This window comes from Heterodontus francisci, chromosome 31 (genome assembly GCF_036365525.1).
Source record: "Heterodontus francisci isolate sHetFra1 chromosome 31, sHetFra1.hap1, whole genome shotgun sequence".
Classification (NCBI taxonomy): Eukaryota; Metazoa; Chordata; class Chondrichthyes; order Heterodontiformes; family Heterodontidae; genus Heterodontus; species Heterodontus francisci.
Window position 1 is genome coordinate 13,480,340 of NC_090401.1, and position 24,663 is coordinate 13,505,002.

The window sequence follows — 24,663 nt, forward strand, 5'->3', positions numbered from 1 at the left end:
GAAGAATTCAAAAATAATTGTCGCAGTTGTTTCACGATTGCTAGTTTTTCATGTCCAAATACAAAATCCTATTCTCTAGATGTGCATGTTTCAATATAGTGAGTTCCCACAATCTTGTTATTGGGTTCAAAATCAATATGTTGCATTACTCCCATTTTCAAAAAAAAGAGAAAAATCAAGCCTCTGAAGAGCGAGGGAAAAATATCTGGAACCTTAAATGATGTCTCTTTTATTCCACTGATAATCCTGAGGTTCCTTTGTACGAATAAACAGAGAACATATTGTAGATTATTGATAATTAACTAATTAATTAATAAGTAGAGGAGTAACCGGAGGGAGGAGATTACTGTATTTAGCATTTAATATTTATAGCAGAAATCTGACGCTAGGGACCATATAGTTAATTGTAACTTAATTTAGTAAGGATTTAATAAGTATTTATTTTAAATGAATTTATTAATTAGTGCTAGAAATGTCAGTTAGAGGGGTAAAGTGCTTCACCTGTGAGACATGGGAGGTCCGTGACGCTTCCAGCGTTCCGGACGACTGCATCTGCAGGAAGTGTACCCAATTGCAACTCCTCACAGACCGCATGGATCGGATGGAGCAGCAATTGGATGCATTTAGGAACATGCAGGTGGCGGAAAGCATCATAGATCGGAGTTTAAGGGCTTGGTTACACCCAAGGTGCAGGCAGATAGATGGGTGACTGCGAGAAGGAGAAGGCAGTCAGTGCTGGAATCCCCTGTGGCTGTCCCCCTCTCTAACAAATATACCGTTTTGGATACTGTTGGGGGTGATGGCCTATCAGGGGAAAACAACAGCAGCAGCCAGAGCAGTGGCACCACGGCTGGCTCTGTTGTTCAGAAAGGAGGTCCAAAGCGCAGAAGAGCAAAAGTTATAGGGGACTCTATAGTCAGGGCAAAGATAGGTGATTCTATGGACGCGAAAGAGACTCCAGGATGGAATGTTGCCTCCGTGGTGCCAGGGTCAAGGATGTCTCTGAATGGGCAGGGGCATTCTGAAGGGGAAGGGTGAACAGCCAGAGGTTGTGGTACACATTGGTACTAAAGACATAGGCAGGAAGAGAGACGAGGTCCTGCAGGGGGAGTTTAGGGAGTTAGGTAGCAAGTTAAAAAACAGGACCTCTAGCATTGTAATCTCGGAATTACTCCCTGTGCCACGTGCCAGTGAGGCTAGAAATAGGAAGATAGTGCAGCTAAACACATGGCTAAACAGCTGGTGTAGAAGGGAGGGTTTCAGATATCTGGATCATTGGGATCTCTTCCGGGACAGGTGGGACCTGTACAAGAAGGACGGGTTGCATCTGAACTGGAGGGGCACAAATATCCTGGCTGCGAGGTTTGCTAGCATCACTCGGGAGGGTTTAAACTAATGTGGCAGGGGGGTGGGAACCAGAGCAGTAGGTCAGCAGGTGAAATAACTGAGGGGGAACCAGTGAATAAGGGCAGTAAGACTGAGAGGAAGAGCAGGCAGGTAGATGTTGCTGAGGACAGCGTGACTGGTGGTCTGAAGTGCATTTGTTTCAATGCGAGAAGTATAACAGGTAAGGCAGATGAACTTAGAGCTTGGATTAGTACTTGGAACTATGATGTTGTTGCTATTACAGAGACTGGTTGAGGAAAGGACAGGATTGGCAGCTAAACGTTCCGGGATTTAGATGCTTCAGGCGGGATAGAGGGGGATGAAAAAGGGATGGGGGAGTTGCATTACTGGTTAAGGAGAATATCACAACTGTACTGCGGGAGGACACCTCGGAGGGATTATGCAGCGAGGCTATGTGGGTAGAGCTCAGGAATAGGAAGGCTGCAGTCACAATGTTGGGGGTTTACTACAGGCCTCCCAACAGCCAGCGGGAGATAGAGGAGCAGATATGTAGACAGACTTTGGAAAGATGTCAAAGCAACAGGGTTGTTGCGGTGGGTGACTTTAACTTCCCCTAATTTGACTGGGACTCACTTAGTGCTAGGGGCTTGGATGGGGCAGAATTTGTAAGCAGCATCCAGGAGGGCTTCTTGAAACAATATGTAGATAGTCCAACTAGGGAAGGAGCCGTACTGGACCTGGTATTGGGGAATGAGCCCAGCGAGGTGGTCGAAGTTTCAGTACGGGAGCATTTCGGGAACAGTGACCATAATTCCGTAAGTTTTAAGGTACTTGTGGATAAGGATAAAAGTAGTCCTCGGGTGAAGGTGCGAAATTGAGGGAAGGCTAATTATAACAATATTAGGCCGGAACTGGATTTTAGATTGGGGGCAGTTGTTTGAAGGTAAATCAACCTCTGACATGTGGAAGTTCCTGTGAGGATGAAGGATAAGTTTGGCAAGTTTCGGGAATCTTGGATAACGAGGGATATTGTGAGCCTCGTCAAAAAGAAAAAGGAAGCATTCGTAAGGGCTAGAAGGCTGGGAACAGACGAAGCCCTTGAGGAACATAAAGAAAGTAGGAAGGAACTTAAGCAAGGAGTCAGGAGGTCTAAAAGGGGTCATGAAAAGTCATTGGCAAACAGGATTAAGGAGAATCCCAAGGCTTTTTATACGTACATAAAGAGCAAGAGGGTAGCCAGGGAAAGGGTTGGCCCACTCAAGGACAGAGGAGGGAATCCATGCGAGGAGCCAGAGGAAATAGGCGAGGTACTAAATGAGTACTTTGCATCAGTATTCACCCAAGAGAAAGACTTGGTGGATGATGAGTCTCGGGAAGGGAGTGTAGATAGATAGTCTGGGTCATGTCAATATCAAAAAGGAGGAGGTGTTGGGCATCTTGAAAAACATTTAAGGTAGATATGTCCCCAGGGCCTGATGGGATCTACCCCAAAATACTGAGGGAGGCAAGGGAGGAAATTGCTGGGGCCTTGACAGAAATCTTTGTATCCTCATTGGCTGCAGGTGAGGTCCCAGAGGACTGGAGAATAGCCAATGTTGTTCCTTTGTTTAAGAACGGTAGCAAGGATAATCCAGGAAATTACAGGCCGGTGAGCCTTACGTCAGTGGTCGGGAAATTATTGGAGAGGATTCTTCGGGACAGGATTTACTCCCATTTGGAAACAAATGGACTTATTAGCGAGAGGCAGCATGGTTTTCTGAAGGGGAGGTCATGTCTCAATAACTTGATCGGGTTTTTTGAGGAAGTGACGAAGATGATTAATGAAGGAAGGGCAATGGATGTTGTCTACATGGACTTCAGTAAAGCCTTTGACAAGGTCCCTCATGGCAGACTGGTACAAATGGTGAAGTCACACGGGATCAGAGGTGAGCTGGCAAGATGGATACAGAACTGGCTCAGTCACAGAAGACAGAGGGTAGCAGTGGAAGGGTGCTTTTCTGAATGGAGGGATGTGACTAGTGGTGTTCCGCAGGGATCAGTGCTGGGACCTTTGCTGTTTGTAGTATATATAAATGATTTGGAGGAAAATGTAGCTGGTCTGATTAGTAAGTTTGCGGATGACACAAAGGTTGGTAGAGTTGCGGATAGTGATGAGGATTGTCAGAGGATACAGCAGGATATAGATCGGTTGGAGACTTGGGCGGAGAAATGGCAGATGAAGTTTAATCCGGACAAATGTGAGATAATGCATTTTGGAAGGTCTAATACAGGTGGGAAGTATACAGTAAATGGCAGAACCCTCAGGAGTGTTGACAGGCAGAGAGATCTGGGCGTACAGGTCCACAGATCACTGAAAGTGGCAACGCAGGTGGATAAGGTAGTCAAGAAGGCATACGGCATGCTTGCCTTCATCAGTCGGGGCATAGAGTATAAAAATTGCCAAGTCATGTTGCAGCTGTACTGAACCTTAGTTAGGCCACACTTGGAATATTGCATACAATTCTGTTCGCCACACTACCAGAAGGACATGGAGGCTTTGAAGAGGGTACAGAAGAGGTTTACCAGGATGTTGCCTGGTCTGGAGGGTAGTAGTTATGAGGAGAGGTTGGATAAACTCGGATTGTTTACACTGGAACGACGGAGGTGGAGGGGTGACATGATAGAGGTTTACAAAGTTATGAGTGGCATGGACAGAGTGGATCGTCAGAAGCTTTTTCCCAGGGTGGAAGAGTCAGTTACTGGGGGACATAGGTTTAAGGTTTAAGGGGCAAAGTTTAGAGGATGTGCGAGGCAAGTCTTTTTACACAGAGGGTGGTGAGTGCCTGGAACTTGCTGCCGGGGAGGTGGTGGAAGGAGGTAAGATAGCGACGTTTAGAGGCATCTTGACAAATGCATGAATAGAGGGATACGGACCCCGGAAGTACAGAAGGTTTTAGTTTAGACAGGCATCAAGATCAGCACAGGCTTGGAGGGCCGAATGGCCTGTTCCTGTGCTGTACTGTTCTTTAAACTTTGTTCTTTGATAGCAAATGTCAATACCGTTTTTACATTATTTCTCTTTGTTACACATAACACTAAAAAATACTTGGCTAACAAACAACCGCAAAAGGCTCAACGTTAACATTATCTTCAGCTGTTTTAAATGAGAACTCAACATTGTATGAAGTATTTACTTTGAGGATAAATTTTGCTATTTCATTAAATTGATCTTTAAGATTTTGAGCAGGTTAAAAGTTAAATAATGATAAATGGCAATAGATCAGAGGTGTGAAACTTGATATCTATGCAAGAGGGAAATCTGTCTGGCTTAATCCTCAACATGGATTTCAAAGCTCAATGTAAAAGCAAAATACTGTGAATGCTGGAAATCTGAAATAAAAATGGAAAACGCTGGAAAGAATCAGCAGGTCAGGCAGCATCCTGGATGGGTTAAAAAGCCATTTCATCCCCACCATTACTCACATTCAGTTGCCTCTGGCCCATCTGAGCTATTGTGCAGCTGTGTCGTGCAGAATCCAATTTCAAAGAAGGTGCAGTTTTTTAGCCTTCTATCTACTCGCCTAGTGAGCTTCCTGTGAATAATTTTTCCAGTGAAAGGATCCAAGGTGTAATACAGTACTCAGTAACATTTTAACCTATTGCACACAAGGATTACATTAAATAGAAAAAGAAAATGCTCTGCAGGTCAGGCTGCTTCCATGGGGAGAGAAACAGAGTTAATGACTGAAATTTTACATGGCAGCGGAGGCCCTGCTCAATGGCTTAAAAGTGGGGGGTCAGCTTGCCTTCGTCAGGACTGGAAGCCACGCAGCGATTTTGTGTGGCCCAGGGGCTTAATTGGCCTCGGGCGGGACTTAGGCTCCTCTGAGGCAGGAGGTCCCACCTCCAGGAGCTAGCCAATCAGTGGGCTGGCAGCTATTCAGTCCCAGCTGCGTCACTGGGAGTGGTGACCACAGCTGGGACTGCACCCAAACAGAAGAGGAAAGTGGGCGTCGCCGGGGAAAATTGGGCCCCAGTGAGGGAGGATTGGTCGTTCAGGACAGTGGGGGGGAGGTGCTCCATTGGGAGTAAAATACCAGCGGCATTGGGAAGAGGTCTTGAAGTGGCAAGTAATTGGCCACTTAAGGGCCTCAATTGGTCTGGGGTGGGCAGGCTGTTTTCAACCTCTACTGCTGCTGGTAAAATGGGAGCAGGGGTGGGTAGGCAACGGGAACAGCTTCCCTCGACTCCCACTCAATTTTACACCTGCACCCCCCCCATACCTCTAGTCTGCTCCGGGGCTGAGCGGTGGGGTGTAAAATTCCAGCCAATGTTTCAGATTGATGACCTTTCATCACCTGAAACATTGAGTCAAGTTTGGAGACAGGGCGACGGGAAAACGACGCAAACAGGAGTTGTGCCCCTGATGTGTTCTCACCCTCTCCCGCTGTTCCTGGAGTTGGCTTCTATGCGCCGATGGCAACTTGCCCAGCAGCAACGGATACTAATAAGGTTGATAATTAGGCAATTAACTGCAATTTTCCAAAGACAATGCTAATTTTTCTGCGTCGCACGGGCCCCATGCTGTGTCAGCACTTCAGCAACTCAGAGGATGTCTGATCAGCTGAGCATTTCCAGCATTTTCTGTTTTTATTTCAGATTTCCAGCATCTGCAGTATTTTGATTTCGAATTACATTGTATTAAGTCACACTATTCTTACTGCGGTCATAATTTGAATGCAAACCTTGGGATCACCTTGTTACGACATCTTGATTTACCTCTTCCACTATCCACTTATTTTCAACCCTGGCAATGGCCTTCACTATCGGCTAGATTTCATATTGAAAAAGATAATTTGGAAAATGCTATCATTAAAATAAAACAAATCTGCTCAGTATCCATTGTATTTTGTTATTTGTTTCGTTGAAAAAGGAGGTAAGCCATGATCTTGTTGAATGGCAGAGCAGGCTTGAAGGGCCAAATGGCCTACTCCAGCTCCTATTTCTCATGTTTTTATGTTAAGTGCAGTAAGTAGCTGACATTGCCTTTAATCCAACCTTTCAATATCAGCTCCATCTCTGCAGGTAGTTCTACAGTACAAGACGTCCACACTTATCCCGCCCTTCCAAAAGTGCACAGCACAGAAGAGGCAATGGCATGTTGATGGTGATGAAGAAATGTATTGTTAGACAGTCTGGGTTTCTTCACAGCACTACATACTAACCATGCTTCATTTTTACAATAATGCAGAGTTCTTTTTTAATATAAGCAGTAATTCTCGTCTTGAAGTTACCAGTCAGCAGTGATAGCGACGGAACACTTAATGGGGAGAAATTCATCTGTGTGGCACTGCCTCTATCGGCGCCATGCAGACTTATGTTGATTCCCCAGGAGCAAGCAGCATCACAGGCTGCTACTTGCGCAGTCCATGTGGCATTCATCATTGATATCGTTGAAGAACACTGCGCAGGCTGCACAGGTAGCGGCCCGAGGGGCTGCCTGTCCCCAGGGCGTTGACACAGTCTATGTAGCGCTGCTAGAAGCCACACTCAAAGAACAAGTTTTTCCCCCAATGTCTACATATGGCAATTCTCAGTCCACTTCTTGAACTAAGGTGTGAACATACATTTAATTGATGCAAGTTAACTTTGAATTAACATTCAACTTTAATCTGTTCAAATAGCAGATAAAAACTATACAAACATGTTAATCATTCCTTCACTATTATCCATGACAGCAATTTCTAGCCTTATTTACTTTGAGTGGATCCCATTTTGAGAATTCAGTTTAATTAGCTTCAAGGACATCAATCAATACTTTGAGGCAAGACTGAACCACACAAGTAAAGCTACCTGGACATGTGGCTGAATTATTGCAAACTCGTGTTTCCCTTAGCGGACCGCTGCACAGAGTCCCATAGGGGGAGGCTACACATGATCTTGTTCGCACCTGCCACCCCATGCCACATGTCAGTGAGCAGACACTCCATTGAGACCACTCTTCAGCAGCAGGATCTCCTAGCAAAGGCATAAAACAAATCAGTTAATAATTTTGACAATGAATCATCAAATACTTCATTAAAACAGCCACACTACACTGTTCATCATCACTCAACACAACATTCCATTTTGTTCAGTGTCATTGTTCCTTATGTGAATTCACTTCCAGTAAAAAAATGAAATGCAAGTTAATCTAGTTCCAATCAGGAAACAGAAATATCGGTGAAGATTGTCACCCAATTCTCAGCATTTAATCTAATGTGTGGAAGGGCTTGAATTGATACTGTGGGGAAAGAACTGTGGACACTACAATTCTCTGCCATTTTAGCGCGACTGTTAACCCTTCAATACCTATTGTTCCCTACCACAATTTCAAGAGAACAGTGTTGAATTGTTTGTTGCAGGTTCTCAACCACATTCTTCAATTGACTATCATCTCCAAAGGTCACTGGAGTCACTGATTTCCTTTTGTTTTTATTTTTTCTCTCCTCATTTTGTTATCTTCCACCATTTCTGCCTGAAAGGACAGGCAAACCATCTGTTCTCAGGCTTCTGAAAGTGACTGTCGCAGATTGCTGGAGGTCATGTGAAAATAGCTCTGCATTGACTCTTCCTCTGATTTTTGTTCTCTCTCTCCATGAAATTGCATTCATTTGCTCGGTACAACCTCATAATGGCACAGCTGAGCTCAAAAACCCACTGTCCATGGAACTGTGAGCACAAACGATCATTCGATAGGTGTATACTATTTTATTTCTTATAAAATAGATGTATGTACATCTGTATATCTACATTTACAGCATATATATAATAAATAAATATATATAGTCATGCTAGGCCCCCTAATTCCAAGAATGAGGCACATTAATTTTGTCTTGAACATTGATTTTAAACTGTTACTGGGGTGAAGAAGATTTGTGAAACAGATCAGCCGTGGCTCAAAAAGACATTTGCATATTAACAGACAGTGGTTGGAAGGACAAAGCAGCCATTCCCTGACATTCAACCCACAATAGACTTTTGATCACCAGACGTTGAAGGTGGGGGAGCTCGCATTCCAGGTTGACTGCTAAGATGGCCGAATACACAAATGGACATGGTCAAACCAGCTAGTCACATGACTAACCTGCTGGGCAACTTGAGTTTTTTGAATTTGTACTAACAGTTTGGGCAGAAAGCTGTTTGCTCCTGGACTGAGAAGATCTCTCTCCTGTCTGCTCTCATCTCGTTCTCACGGAACTCCAAAACCTAATCAAGATACAGGAACCCCAAGAGAGAAAAGTCTCCTACAGTGATCAAGGTTTAAGAAGAATAATGGGCCCCAACGGAAAGCACGATCTACCTACAATCAAGGACTCTACAGCGAGCTCGAAGCACAGCAACAAAAAACCCTCTTCAGAGATTGCCTCAAACTTTTCCATGTTATTTTTCTTCTGACCTGAAGACAGGAGTGGCGGCAGCTGGCAGACCTGGGCGGAAGCTGATCCAGAGTGGGAGCTGTAAAACAGAGCTCGAGGCCCTCACTTACCTGAAGACAGGAGCAGCAGCGACTGGCGGACCTGCTCTCCCTCGCTGCGCGCGCTGAGACTCAAAAAAAAACTTAGTGACATCACGGGAAATCTGCAAGGTGATTGGTTGGGTGAGTTGCAGCTGTTAGAGTATTTAAATATCTTTAAAAAATAAGGGGAAAGTTTTATTTTGTTGAAAAGAAACGTCTGGTGATAAGGTGAGTACTATTAAAGTGTTTTTTTTTAATTCAGTGGAACTTATTAAGGATTTTTGATTGTAGTGGGTAGAACAAGGCCCCTAGTGTAATTAGTATTTTTTAATTAAGGAAGAAACTAATTAATCTAAAGGTAAGTCATGGCAGGAGAGCTCAGCCCTGTGATATGCTCCTCCTGCACTATGTGGGAAATCAGGGACACTTCCAGTGTCCCTGACGACCATCCTGTCAAGGTGACAACAGTTCAAGGACTTTGGAGAGGAAAGGGAGGTTGGAGATGGAACAGTAGTTGCAGGGGCAGTGAGGTCAAGGGTTGGTATGAAAGATGAGCTGTGGAATTGGATCCGAAAAGCTTGAGGGGTCTGATCCATTCTGGGTGGCACAATGGCGCAGTGGTTAGCACCGCAGCCTCGCAGCTCCAGTGACCCGGGCTCGGTTCTGGGTACTGCCTGTGCGGAGTTTGCAAGTTCCTCCCTGTGACCGCATGGGTTTCCACTGGGTACTCCGGTTTCTTCCCACAGCCAAAGACTTGCAGGTTGATAGGTAAATTGGCCATTGTAAATTGTCCCCAGTGTAGGTAGGTGGTAGGAAAATTGAGGGAAGGCGGGGATGTGGTAGGGAATATGGGATTAATGTAGGATTAGTATAAATGGGTGGTTGTTGGTCGGATGGGGTTAATGTAGGATTAGTATAAAAATGGGTGGTTGTTGGTCGGCACAGACTCGGTGGGCCGAAGGGCCTGGTTCAATGCTGTATCTCTCTGACTCTGCAGCTACTGGCTACCCGCATTACAGAGCTGGAGCTGCGGATGGATTCACTGTGGAGCATCCACGATGCTGAGAAAATCATGGATAGCACGTTTAGCGAGGTGGTCACACCGCAGATAATGGCTACACAGGGATAGGTGACCACCAGACGGAGAAGTAGGCGCAGGCAGGTAGTGCAGGAGTCCCCTGTGGCCATCCCCCTCTCAGATATACTGCTTTGGATACTGTTGTGCGGGATGACCTCCCAGGGGAGTGCAGCAACAGCCAAGTTTGTGGCACCACAGAGGGCTCTGCTGTACAGTAGGGGAGAAAAAGGGGTGGCAGAGCAATAGTGATAGGGGATTTTATCGTAAGGGGTGCAGATAGGTGTTTCTGTGGCCACAAACAAGACTCCAGGATGGTATGTTGCCTCCCTGGTGCTAGGGTCAAGGACATCTCGGAGCAGCTGCAGGACATTCTGAAGGGGGAGGGTGAGCAGTCAGAGGTCGTGATACACATTGGTACCAATGACATCGGTGGAAAGAGGGATGAGATCCTGCAACAAGAATTTAGGTAGCAGATTAAAAAGCAGGACCTGAAAGGTTGTAATCTCTGGATTACTCCCTGTGCCACATGCTAGTGAGTATAGGAATAGGAGGATAGAGCAGATGAATGCATGGCTGAGGAGATGGTGCAGAAGGGAGGGCTTTAGTTTCCTGGATCACTGGGTCTGTTTCTGGCAAGGGTGGGACCTGTACAAGTTGGATGGGTTGCACCTGAACTAGAACAGGACCAACATCCTTGCTGGGAGGTTTGCTAGTGCTGTTGGTGGGGGGGCGGGGGGGGGGGGGGGGGGGGCGGTTTAAACTAATTTGGCAAAGGGATGCGATACAGAGTGGAGGTACAGTAGGGGGTGAGGCACAGCTAAATAAAGAAGAGAAACTGAGTCAGTCTGAAAGGCAGAGCAAATATAGACCTGTTCAGGCACGTGGAAAATGTAAGGCTGGATTGCATATACTTTAATGCCAGGAGTCTTGCTAATAAGGCAGATGAATTGATTAACACATGGGATTATGATATTATTGCTTTCACAGAGAAATAGCTGAGGGAGGGGCAGGACTGGCAACTCAACATTCCAGGGTATAGAATCTTCAGGCGTGATAGAGGAGGGAATAAATGAGGAGGTGGTATAGCACTGTTGAACAAGGAGTCAATTACTGCAGTAAGGAGGGATGATATCTTAGAAGGTTCCTCAAATAAGGCCATTTGGGTAGAACTTAAGAACAAAAGGGGGGCAATCACTTGGCTGAGCGTGTACTACAGGCCTCCAAACAGTCAGGGAGAGATACAGGAACAGATATGTAGGCAAATCTCAGAGAGGTGTAGAAATAATATGCTATTAATAGTAGGGGATTTCAACTTACCTAATATTAACTGGGATAGTCTTAGTGCAAAAGACTTAAAGGGGGAGGAATTCTTAAAATGCAAACAGGAGAGTGTTTTGAGCCAGTACGTAGAATGTCCTACAAGAGAAGGGGCAATACTGGACCTAATCCTAGGGAATGAAGCTGGACAAGTGGTAGAAGTATCAGTGGGGGAACATTTCGGGGATAGTGACCATAACTCTAAGATTTAAGGTAGTTATGGAAAAGGACAGAGACGGGCCAGAAATAAAGGTACTGAATTGGGGGAAGGCCAATTTAAATTTGATAAAAGTAATTAGGAGAGCAAAGAGGGGACATGAAAAAACATTGGCGGTCAATATAAAGGTGTTTTATAAGTATATTAAGGGCAAGAGGATAACCAGGGAAAGAGTAGGGCCCATTAGGGACCAAAGTGGCAATCTGTGTGTGGAGCCGGAGGACATAGGTGAGGTTTTAAATGATTACTTTTCATCTGTTTTCACTGTGGAGAATGACGATATAGGTGTAGAGATCAGGGAGGGGGATTGCAATAAACTTGAACATATTCACATTGAAAGGGAGGAAGTATTAGATGCTTTAGCGGGCTGAAATGTGGATAAATCCCCAGGCCCAGATGAATGTATCTCAGGCTGTTGGGTGAAGCAAGGGGGGTGATAGAAGGGGCTCTGACACTAATTTTCAGATCCTCTCTGGCCACAGGAGATGTGCCAGAGGACTGGACAGGCCAGTGAGTCTCACATCAGTGGTTGGGAAACTATTGGAAAAAATTCTGAGGGACAGGATTAATCTCCACTTGGACAGGCAGGGAATAATCAGGGATAGTCAGCACAGCTTTGTCGGGGGGATCGTATCTAACTAATTTAATTGAATTTTTCGAGGACGTGACTAGATGTGTAGATGAGGGTAAAGCGGTTGATGTAGTCTACATGGACTTCAGTAAGGCTTTTGATAAGGTCCCACATGGGAGATTGGTTAAGAGGGTAAGAGCCCATGGGATCCAGGGCAATTTGGCAAATTGGATCCAAAATTGGCTTGGTGGCAGGAAACAGAGGGTAATTGGTCGAGGGTTGTTTTTGCGAGTGGAAGCCTTTGACCAGTGGTGTACCATAGGGATCGGCGCTAGGACCCTTGCTGTTTGGAATGTACATTAATGATTTAGATATTAATACAGGAGGTATGATAAGTAAGTTCACAGATGACACGAAAATTGGTGGTGTCGTAAATAGTGAGGAGGAAAGCCTTAGATTACAGGATGCTATAGATGGTCTGGTAAGATGGGCAGAGCAGTGGCAAATGGAATTTAATCCTGAGAAGTGTGAGGTGCTGCATTTTGGGAGGACTAACAAGGCAAGGGAATATACAATGGATGGTCAGACGCCAGGAAGTACAGAGGGTCAGAGGGGCCTTGGTGTACTTGTCCATAGACCACTGGAAGGCAGCAGCACAGGTAGATAAGGTGGTTGGGAAGGCATATGGGATACTTTCCTTTATTAGCCGAGGCATAGAATATAAGAGCAGGGAGATTATGATGGAGCTGTATAAAATGCTAGTTAGGCCACAGCTGGAGTACTGTGTACAGTTCTGGGCACCACACTATAGGAAGGATGTGAATGCACTGAAGAGGATGCAGAGGAGATTCACCAGAATGTTGCCTGGGCTGGAGCATTTCAGCTATGAAGAGAGGCTAGGGTTTTTTTCCTCAGAACAGAGAAAGATGAGGGGGGACATGATTGAGGTATACAAAATTATGAGGGGCATTGATAGGTAAGATAGGAAGAGATTTTTTTCCCTTCGCGGAGTGGTCAATAACCAGGGGGCATAGATTTAAGGTAAGGGGCAGAAGGTTTAGAGGGGTTTTGAGGAAAGAAAATTTCACCCAGAGGGTGGTTGGAATCTGGAATACACTGACTGAAGTGGTGGTAGAGGCAGGAATCATCACAACATTTAAGAAGTATTTAGATGAGCACTTGAAATGCCATCGCATACAAGGCTACGGGCCAAATGCTGGAAAATGGGACTAGAATAAGTTAGGTGCTTGATGGCCGGCACAGACACGATGGGCCGAAGGGCCTGTTTCTGTGCTGTATAACTCTATGCTCTTTCTGTCCCTATCTGCCTGTGTGTATCGCGTTTGCATGCTAGCGTGGGCACATCATGTATCCATAGGCGTTAACCGAATTAGAGTTTAAGTTTAATAAATTTCAACTTTTCTTCTTTAAACCTAAGAAAGCCTGTTTGTGCTGGTTTCCTTGCCTCATAATTGGAAAAGGGTGAACAAGGATTCACCAAGGGGGAGATAAAAACACAGTGTGTTTAAAAATAAAACCCTGTCACAGTAAGACCAGGTGAAGGCTGAAAGGGAACCCTGGACCTCTTTCTCACCTGGTCGTAATAATATATAGATAGACACACAAGTATAGACATAAAATAACTGTTAACATTTTAGGTACCGCGCTTTCTTCAAAACTTAGCAAGGGTACTTTTATCTCTTTCTAGAAAAGAATTATCATGTTAGGATGCTAACAATGTTGTCAGTTTTTTTTTTCCTTTTCCAGTATGGCCCCTTTCTCCACTCCTAATGCAAAGGTGCTGATTTAGAATGCAATTCTGTTCCAAAATAGGGCCTCTGCAATCCTGACAAAGGAGGAATTCTTCATGTTTGAGCTTAGGTAGTGGACTTTGGAAGGCTATTTGTCCATCCATGCATCAGTGTTAAGCTCAATCCTATTCGATCCTACCCTAATGTAGCATTTTGCAACATTTACTGGGCAGTAATCAGCAACAAATGTCCTAGCTGCGTTTCCAGGCTGTTTGACCCATGAATACAGGTGCCTTGGATATTATTTCCCAAATAACCCTAGGCTAGTTGTAGCACCTCAAAGGCTGAAGATCAGCAGCTCAATATGGACCAGAGGCTGATGATCAGCAAACTCAACAAAGACCACAAGTTGAAGCTGGGACCTACTTGGTATATCTTGTCTTCATACAAAATCAGTTAGTGCATTAAGCAATTGAGCCATCGAGTGAGTTCTCTGATGTGAGCCAGATTCAAGACGACAGAAATTTCATTGGAAAAGAAGAGGAAAGGCATTTCACCATCCTGCAGAGGTAAAGATTCTATCACAGAATACATTATGTTGGTATTAAAAGGATAAAACATAGACTCATAATAAATATACAACTACAGAATGATAACATATTACAGATCATTTCTATCCATAAAAATTGGAAATGATAACAATTTGAACACTAAATGCCTTGACTTTAAAATGATCTTGGATGGTTCAGCCATTCCTGACAAAGAAAAACAACACAATACAACCAATCTTTCAGAGTGTATGGAAAGTCATTAATCTACTGAAGTCTGCCTTCATATGTAGTCAATGCACTCAAATCAAGAAATGATCTGCAACTGATTTCAAATGAATTTGTTAAAGTGGTTGCATAGTCCAATATCAGTGACTTTTAGTTTACTTTACATCATTCCCCTGCCTTCCCCTGTAACCCTGCACAGTGGCGCAGTGGTTAGCACTGCAGCCTCACAGCTCCAGGGACCCGGGTTCGATCCTGGGTACTGCCTGTGCAGAGTTTGCAAGTTCTCCCTGTGTCTGCGTGGGTTTCCTCCGGGTGCTCCGGTTTCCTCCCACATGCCAAAGACTTGCAGGTTGATAGGTTAATTGGCCATCATAAATTGCCCCGAGTATAGGTAGGTGGTAGGGAAATATATAGGGACAGGTGGGGATGTGATAGGAATGCGGGATTGGTGTAGGATTAGTGTAAATGGGCGGTTGATGGTCGGCACAGACTCGGTGGGCCGAAGGGCCTGTTAAAGTGCTGTATCTCTAAACTAAACTAAACTTCCTTTTCATATAACTGTCAAATTCACTTTTGAATGCTTCAATTGAACATGCCTCCACCATGTTCTCAGGCAGCGCATTCTAGATCTTAACCAATCGCTGCGTGAAAAAGTTTTTCCTCATGTCACTTTTGCTTCTCTTACCAAATACTTTAAATCTGTGCCCTCTCGTTCTCGATCCTTTCATGAGTGGGAACAGTTTCTCTCCATCAATCTGGCCAGACCTCTCATGATTTTAAATACTTCTTTCAAAACACCTCTCAGCCTTCTCGTCTCCAAGGAAAAGAGTCCTAACTTCTCCAATCTATCTTCATAACTGAAATTCCTCATCCCTGGAACCACTCTCGTGAATCTTTTCTGGACTCTCTCCAATGCCCTCATGTCTTTCCAAAAGTGTGGCGCCCAAAACTATATGCAGTATTCCAGCTGAATTAGTGTTTTATACAAGTTCAACATAACTTCCTTGCTCTTGTGTACTATGCCCCTATTAAAAAAGCCCAGGATATGCTCTCTCAACCTGTCCTGCCACCTTCAATGACTTATGCGCATATACACCTAAGCCCCTCTGCTCCTGCAACCCCTTTAGAAAGGTACCCTTTATTTCATATTGTCTCTCCATGTTTTTCCTACCAAAATGAATCACTTCACATTTCTCTGCATTGAACTTCATCTGCCACCAGTCTGCCCATTGTACCAACTTGTCTATGTTTCTTTGAAGCTCTACACTATCCTCCTCACATTTCACAATGCTTCCAAGTTTCGTATCATCCACAAACTTTGAAATTGTGCCCTGTACACCAAGGTCTAGATCATTAATATATATCAAGAAAAGCAAGGGTCCCAACACTGATCCCTCGGGAACTCCACTAGAAACCTTCCTCCAGCCTGAAAAACATCCATTGCCAACAACTCTTTGTTTTCTGTCATTCAGCCAATTTTGTATCCATGTTGCTACCGTCCCTTTTATTCCATGAGCTGCAAGTTTGCTCAAAAGTCTGTTGTGTGGCACTGTATCAAACATCTTTTGAAAGTCCATGTGCACCACATCAACAGCATTGCCTTCATCAACCCTCTCTGTTACCTCCTCCAAAAACTCCAGTAAGTTAATTAAACATGATTTTCCCTTAAGAAATCCTTGCTAGCTTTCCTTAATGAACGAGCATTTGTCCATGTGACTATTGATTTTGTCCCGAATTATTTTTTCTAGAAGTTTTCCCACCACCGAAGTTAAACCGACTAGCCTGTGGTTGCTGGCCTGGTCTTAACACCCTTTTTTGAACAAGGGTGTAACATTTGCAATTCTCCAGTCCTCTGGCACCATCCCCAAGTCTAAGGATGACTGAAAAATTATGGCCAGTGCCTCTGCGAATTCCACCCTCACTTCCCTCAGTATCCTTGGATGCATCTCATCTGGTTCTGGTGCTTTATCCACTTCAAGTACAGACAGCCTATCTAATACTTCCTCTTTATCAATTTTAAACGCCTCTAGTGTCTGACCTACCTCCTCTTTCAACATTGCCTGGGTTGCATCTTCTTCCTTGGTAATGACAGATGCAAAGTATTCATTTAATACCTCAGCTATGCCCTCTGCCTCCATGTGTAAATCTTCTTTCTGGTCCCTAATCAGCCCCACTCCTCCTTTTATCACCCTTCTACTATTTATATGCTTACAGAAAACTATGGGATTTCCTTTAATGCTAGATGCCAGTCTCTTTTCATGCTCTCTTTTTGATTCTCTTATTTGCTTTTTTACTTCACCTCTGGACCTTCTATATTCAGCCTGGTTCCCAACAGTATTTTCGACTGGCGTCTGTCATAAGCACACATTTTCTTCTTTTCTTAATCTCTACCTCTTTTGTCATCCAGGGAGCTCTGGATTTGTTTGCCCTACTTATCCCCTTCGAGGGAACATACCTTGACTAAGGAAAGATAGAAAAGGGAAAAAAGGCGAAGGGATGGTGGTATTGATTAAGAACAGCATTGCAGTGCTGGAGAAAAAGGATGTCCCAGAGGGGTCGAGGATAGAATCAATTTGACCAGGGCTAAGGAACAAAAAAGATGCAGTTACATTGCTCGATGTTGAAGGTAGCCCATTATTCATCTACCGGTTTTCCTGCCAGCTTTTACAAAGAACAAAGAACAATACAGCACAGGAACAGGCCATTCGGCCCTCCAAACCTGCGCCGATCTTGATGCCTGCCGAAACTAACACCTTCTGCACTTCCGGGGCCCATATCCCTCTATTCCCTTCCTATTCATGTATTTGTCAAGATGTCTCTTAAACGTCGCTATCGTATCTGCTTCCACCACCTCCCCTGGCAGCAAGTTCCAGGCACTCACCACCCTCTGTGTAAAAAACTTGCCTTGCACATCCCCTCTAAACTTTGCCCCTCGCACCTTAAACCTATGTCTCCTAGTAACTGACTCTTCCACCCTGGGAAAAAGCTTCTGACTATCCATTCTGTCCATGCCGCTCATAACTTTGTAAACCACTATCATGTCGCCCCTCCACCTCCGTCGTTCCAGTGAAAACAATCCGAGTTTTTCCAACCTCTCCTCATAGCCAATGCCCTCCAGACCAGGCAACATCCTGGTAAACCTCCTCTGTACCCTCTCCAAAGCGTCCACGTCCTTCTGGTAGTGTGGCGACCAGAATTGCACGCAATATTCTAAGTGTGGCCTAACTAAGGTTCTGTACAGCTGCAACATGACTTGCCAATTTTTATACTCTATGCCCCGACCGATGAAGGCAAGCATGCCGTATGCCTTCTTGACTACCTTATCCACCTGCGTTGCCACTTTCAGTGACCTGTGGACCTGTATGCCCAGATCTCTCTGCCTGTCAATACTCCTAAGGGTTCTGCCATTTACTGTATACCTCCCACCTGCATTAGACCTTCCAAAATGCATTACCTCACATTTGTCCGGATTAAACTCCATCTGCCATTTCTCCGCCCAAGTCTCCAACCGATCTATATCCTGCTGTATCCTCTGACAATCCTCATCATTATCCGCAACTCCACCAACCTTTGTGTCGTCCGCAAACTTACTAATCAGACCAGCTACATTTTCCTCCAAGTCATTTATATATACTACAAACAGCAAAGGTCCCAGCACTGATCCCTGCGGAACACCCCTAGTCACATCCCTCCATTCAGAAAAACACCCATCCACTGTTACCCTCTGTCTTCTGTGACTGAGCCAGTTCTGTATCCATCTTGCCAGCTCACCTCTGATCCCATGTGACTTCACCTTTTGCACCAGTCTGCCATGCGGGACCTTGTCAAAGGCTTTACTAAAGTCCATATAGACAACATCCACTGCCCTTCGCTCATCAATCATCTTCGTCACTTCCTCAATAAACTGAATCAAATTAGTAAGACACGACCTCCCCTTCACAAAACCATGCTGTCTCTCGCTAATAAGTTTGTTTGTTTCCAAATGGGAGTAAATCCTGTCCCAAAGAATCCTCTCGATTAGTTTCCCCACCACTGACATAAGGCTCACCGGCCTATAATTTCCTGGATTATCCTTGCCACCCTTCTTAAACAAAGGAACAACATTGGCTATTCTCCAGTCCTCTGGGACCTCACCTGTAGCCAATGAGGATGCAAAGATTTCTGTCAAGACCCCAGCAATTTCTTCCCTTGCCTCCCTCAGTATTCAGTATTCTTTTGACTCCAATTTATTCGCCCCAGGTCCATTCTTGCCCCATTAAAGTTGGTCGCCCTCAGTTAATTATTCTTACCCTGGATTGCTCTTTGTCCTTTTCCATCATCAGCCTAAACATTATGGTACAATGATCACTATCCCCTAAATGTTCTCCTGCTGATACTTGATCCACTTGGCCCACCTCATTTCCAAGAACCAGGCCCAACAGTGCCTCCTTTCCTGTTGGACTAGCAACATACTGTTGTACAAAATTGTCCTGAACATACTTTTGGAACTCTTGCCCCTCACTGCCCTTTATACTACCATTATCCCAGTCTATGTTTGGATAATTAAAGTCCCCCATTATATCTACCCTATAATTTTTGCATCTCTCTGTAATTTCCTTGCAAATTTGTTCCTCCATGTCCTTCCCACTAGCTGGTGGCCTATAGACAACATCGAGCAATGTAACTGCATCTTTTTTGTTCCTTAGCTCAAGCCAAATTGATTCTATCCTCCACCCCTCCGGGAAATCCTTTTTCTCCAGCACTGCAATGTTCTCCTTAATCAATACCACCACCCCTCCCCCTTTTTTCCCTTTCCTATCTTTCCTGAACACCTTGTGTCCAGGAATATTTAACACCATGTCCTGCCCTTCTTTGAGCCAGGTCTCTGTTATAGCCACAACATCATATTTGCACCTGGCAATCTACGCCTGTACCTCACTAATCTTGTTAACCACACTCCATGCATTCACATACAAGGCACATTAACCCTGATTCAGACTCTATTACTTTCTCCCTTACTCTGACCCCACCTAATAACTTACTATTCCCGACTCTCATGCTATCTATTCTCCCAGTATTCTGTGCACCTTAGTATTCCTCTCCGATACTTGCTCCTGGTTCCCATACCCCTGACAAGTTACTAGTTTTGCTTCCCTCCAATCTGAGCTCCCTCTCAGGTCCCATCCCCCTGGCAACATAGCTTAAACCCTCCCCAACAGCACTAGCAAATCTCCCGGCAAGGATATTAATCCCAGTCCTGCTCTGATGCAACCCATCCTCTACAGGTCCCACCTGCCCAAAAACCGGTCCCAATGTCTCAGAAATCTGATGCCCTCCCTCCTACACCAGTTCTCCAGCCACGTATTCAATTGCTCAATTCTCCTATTCCTATGCTCACTTACACGTGGGACTGGGAGTAATCCTGAGATTACTGCTTTTGAAGTCCTGCTTTTTAATCTCCTTCCTAGCTCCCTAAAATCTGCTTTCAGGACCTCATCCCCCTTCTTAAGTATGTCATTGGTACCAGCGTGGACCACGACCTCTGGCTGTTCACCCTTCCCCAGAAGAATGTCCTGCAGCTGCTCCGTGACATCCTTGACCTGGCACCAGGGAGGCAACACACCATCCTGGAGTCATATTTACTGACGCAGAAATGCCTGTCTGTTCCCCTAACTAATGAATCCCCTATCGCTACTGCTCTTCCACTCTTCTTCCTTCCCGCCTCTGCAGCTGATCCACTCACTCCTCTGAGGAACCATTACCTTCACCAGTATCCTGCGAGTGAGATTATATCAGGGGACCCCAGCACTACCTGCCTGGTTCTCTTAGACTGCCTGGCGATCACCCATTCCCTATCTGCCTGCATGCCCCTAACCTGTGGTGTGACCACCTCCCTAAACGTGCTAACCACGTAGTCCTCCGCCTCGCGGATGCACAACAGTGACTCCAGCCGCTGCCCGAGTTCCGAAACCTGGAGCTCAAACGTCTGCAACCGGTGACGCTTCCTGCAGGTGTGTTTGTCTAGGACACATGGTGCGTCCATGATTTTCCATATGGCACAGGCTGTACATTCCACTCGGCAGAGCTGCCCTGCCATACCATAACTTTACAAACTATTTATTATAAGTAGAATAGCTTACCAGTTACTCACCAACCTGCTCTTTCCACTGCACCGAAGCAAGGGCCAAATACTGGAGGGTTAAAAAAGTAGAACAGAAAGTAGAAAAATGGAGCACCTCCTCCCCACTTCACCGAACTCGCCACTCACCAAACTCAAATCTCCACATTCAGCTTGCAATCTGCACACCATTTGCAGGCTGCACCCACACCTCTGTACTTATATCTTCTGAAGCTGAAACTGCAGCAACCACATTTGACTGGTCAGCTACTGAACTAATCAGCTGCTCTGCATTGCAGCCTGTTAATCCCTGCCTAAGAGTGTAAGAAACTTACTTTACTTTCTTAACTCTACTTTACTTTCTTAACCCTACTTTATCTAGAGGGTTAATCCCAGTTAAAGGCTAACTGCAGACCAGATAAAGGTAACAACACTTAAAATCCCCACTCACCAAACTCGAATTTCTACACTCAGCGTGCAATCTGCACACCTTTTTATTTATCCATAAACAAAGCAGCATTAGCAGAAATCAATAATCAACACTTCACAAAGAATTGCACAAGGAAGATTCATAACATTTGGGGCTGTATTTTACCAAACCCACAGGCAGCTGACGCCATTGCCGGTGACCAACAGCCCCCCCATGTGATTGAGGAGGGCGTGCCACCCAGGTTATTTAAATTAGCCACCACGCGGGAGATCGTTCCCTTTTAGCGGTAGGCTCTTAAAATCCAGCCCATGGTGTGAGACGCAGCGAATAGAGGCAATAAAATATAATGCATATGACGATGAGAATCCTAAAAGATACATTCTGACTGTGGCAATCCCAAAAACATGGCTCTGTGCCGAGAAATAATTCACTACATTTCTCCCTCGCGGTACAAGAGATAAAAGAGAACAATTCACTCCTGTTTGGCACTGTACAGTTAGCGTAACTCTCTGCATTGGCTCTGCTATATGTAAGTTATGTACAGTATAAAGTAGGAAAACTCATCCATCCTATTTGCTACTGTATGGCTTGTATTGTGTGTCAGTGTCAGCTCAGGAACACAAACAGTAGAGATTGGACAAGAAGCAGCAAGTAACCTTGACATGGTTTCTTATGGCTCATATGTCTTAACACCATTTGTTTTATTTGAATGTATAAACTACATAATATTAAAGGGACTAACATCTGAGGGATCAATACTTAATGTGGTTACATTGTTCATAAAAACAGCGTAATGGTATTTTTGTATTTTTTTAACAAAGCCCTACAAATTCTGATCTTTTCTGGGGCAGAAATCCAGCAGACTGGAAGCAGAGGTTTGTAATATTGAGGCGGAACCAGTTTCCGACTCTTACTAACGCTACCGAGAATTTCCAACTGAAGTGGGGGTGGTTGCGCCTTCTGCTCGACCACCTTGTGTCCCAAACTTGAGGGGTGTTTTGCAGAATCCCATAACTCCCATGGAAATCCTACCAGCTACATCACCTGTACAGCCAAAGCTGCAGACACCCTCTCCTCAAGGAACCATTTGAAAATCTCAGAGTACCCTTGAAGTTGGTGTCCCATGCTGTTAATAGCATGGGAACCACCCCTAATAATTAAATGACCCCATTCCTGGGATTTAGGTTGGGGTCGTTGTAAGGTCAGATGTGCGGGTGATAGTTCCACATGGCTGCAATAATGGCAGCGCAACAGTGTTGCTGGAATTTCTAGACTCAAGTCTTTAAGGTGAACATTGTGACAAGAGTTATGACCGATCATAAACTGCAAAATGGTGGTCACTTGCTCAAGGAAAATTGGGCCAATTCCACCAGGACTCCTGGAGTGAGACTAATTTGAATAAGATTAGTCAGCTTTCGGATCCTTGATTCAGCATTTATAGTACCAATATAGCATAAATTGGACTTGCAGCAGTCAAATAATATCTTTCGATCTGCAGCAGTCACAAGAGTCTCCAGATTGAGTGATGAACCTGTGCAAGTGCTTCTTCATGAACTAAGAAAGAGGAAGGAGCCATTATTTCGCACCCAGCAAAATCAGCCCATGAGGACAGCAGCACAGCAACAGTGGCAAGGGTGGTCAGGGCTGTCAGAGCCAACTCGATGACCAATACTTGGTTACAGAGGGTTCAAAAAAATTAATGATGGTCCCAGTCTGGTAAGCTTCAAGAGGTAACCGCACCTTCCAAAAATGCATTGAATTAAGATTATCCTCAACATACAATTACCACTCCCTTATATTACTAAGCAGTTTACTGCCCATGCTGATGAGGTATCAAGGGATCCTTTGTACCCACATATTAACCTGCAAGTACTCCTTCGTCCACATAGGAACATAAGAACAGGAATAGGCCATTTAGCCCCTCAAGCCTGTTCTGCAATTCAATCACACATTGGCTCATCTGCAACCCAACTCCTTATACCCTCCTTTGTCCTCCAACCTTTGGTTAACAACATTTAAAATCTGAGATTGATACATTTAAAAATTGATCTAGCATCAATTGCCATTTGCAGAAGGGAGTTCCAAACTTAATGTCTTGGAAACTTTGCTCGAATTATACTTTAACCTTCTCAATTCCAGGAAATACAATCCTAGTTTGTGTAATCTCTCCTCGTAATTTGACCATTGGAGTCCTGGTATCATTCTGGTAAATCTACGCTGCACTCCCTCCAAAGCCAATATATTCTTTCTAAGGTATAATGCCCAAAACTGCTCACTGTACTCGAGGTGTGGTCTAACTAGGGTATTGTGTGGCTGAAGCAAGACTTCTACCCCTGTGTATATTCTAGTCCTCGAAAGATAAAGGCCAGCATTCCTTTAGGTTTTAGTTTTAGAGATACAGCACTGAAACAGGCCCTTCGGCCTGTGCCGACCATCAACCACCCATGTATACTAATCCTACACTAATCCCATATTCCTACCAAACATCCCCACCTGTCCCTATATTTCCCTACCACCTACTTATACTACTGGCAATTTATAATGGCCAATTTACCTACCAACCTGCAAGTCTTTTGGCTTCTGGGAGGAAACCGGAGCACCCGGAGAAAACCCACACAGACACAGGGAGAACTTGCAAACTCCACACAGGCAGTACCCAGAATTGAACCCGGGTCGCTGGAGCTGTGAGGCTGCAGTGCTAACCACTGCGCCACTGTGCCGCCCACTTAGCTTTATATGTTTATTTTCTGTGGCTGTTAATGATATTTCAATGACTTATAAATTCTTTGAAGCGATGGTACAGGTACAATCAGTTTTGTCAGGCATGACCTACCCTATACAAATCCATTCTGGTTCTCTCTGGTCAGCTGAAAATTTTCAAGGTGTTCAGTCACTCCTTCCTGAATTAGAGACTCTTAACAATTTCCTGACAACAGAGGTTAGTCTAACTGGTCTATAATTCCCTGGTTTCCTTCTCTCACCTTGATTAAATAGTGGAGAGGTGTGCGCAACATTCCAATCTAAAAGAATCGTTCCAGAATCAAGAGAACTTTGGAAGGCTAAAGTGAGAGCATTGGCAACATTCTCACCTACTTCCTTTAAAACCATGGGATGAAACCATGTGGCCATGGCAATTTATCACTCATCAGTGCCATTATCTTCTTCACTACTATTATTTTGCTTATATTAATGTTGGCGAGTCCCTGATTCAATATTAGCTTCCTTGGGATGTCTGGCATGCTGACCTTTTCCTCTACTGCAAGTACTGATGTAATTTAATTATTTACCATCCTTGCATACTTTTACTTCACTAAAAGCCTCACATGATAACTAACTGCTTGATTCAAGTATCTGCCATCATCCCACTATGGTGTAGATTCTGACATCTGGGGTTGATAACATCTGATTGCAACCACATTTAGCATTTTTTTTAAAAAGAGAAGATAGCCTATAACAGCTGAAAGAGATTGGTGAGCCCCCAAAGCATCCACAGTCACACACCATATAAGGGAAGTCATGCACAGGTCGAACAGGTGGCAGATGCAGTTTTATCATGACATTTTGCTTCTCTTTCTGTTATACATCGTATCAACTATCAGAAA

At 44.6% G+C, this 24,663-nt stretch overlaps 1 protein-coding gene across 1 annotated transcript in view; it reads right to left on the reverse strand.

Moving 5' to 3' along the window:
- Positions 1–24,663, reverse strand: part of LOC137347073 (adhesion G protein-coupled receptor B2-like) — a 1,240,702-nt gene that overhangs the window by 771,414 nt on the left and 444,625 nt on the right. Inside the window, exon 4 of the mRNA XM_068011112.1 lies at positions 7,180–7,344. Within this exon, the coding sequence (XP_067867213.1) occupies positions 7,180–7,344 (165 nt within the window). The remainder of the gene's footprint in view (positions 1–7,179; positions 7,345–24,663) is intronic.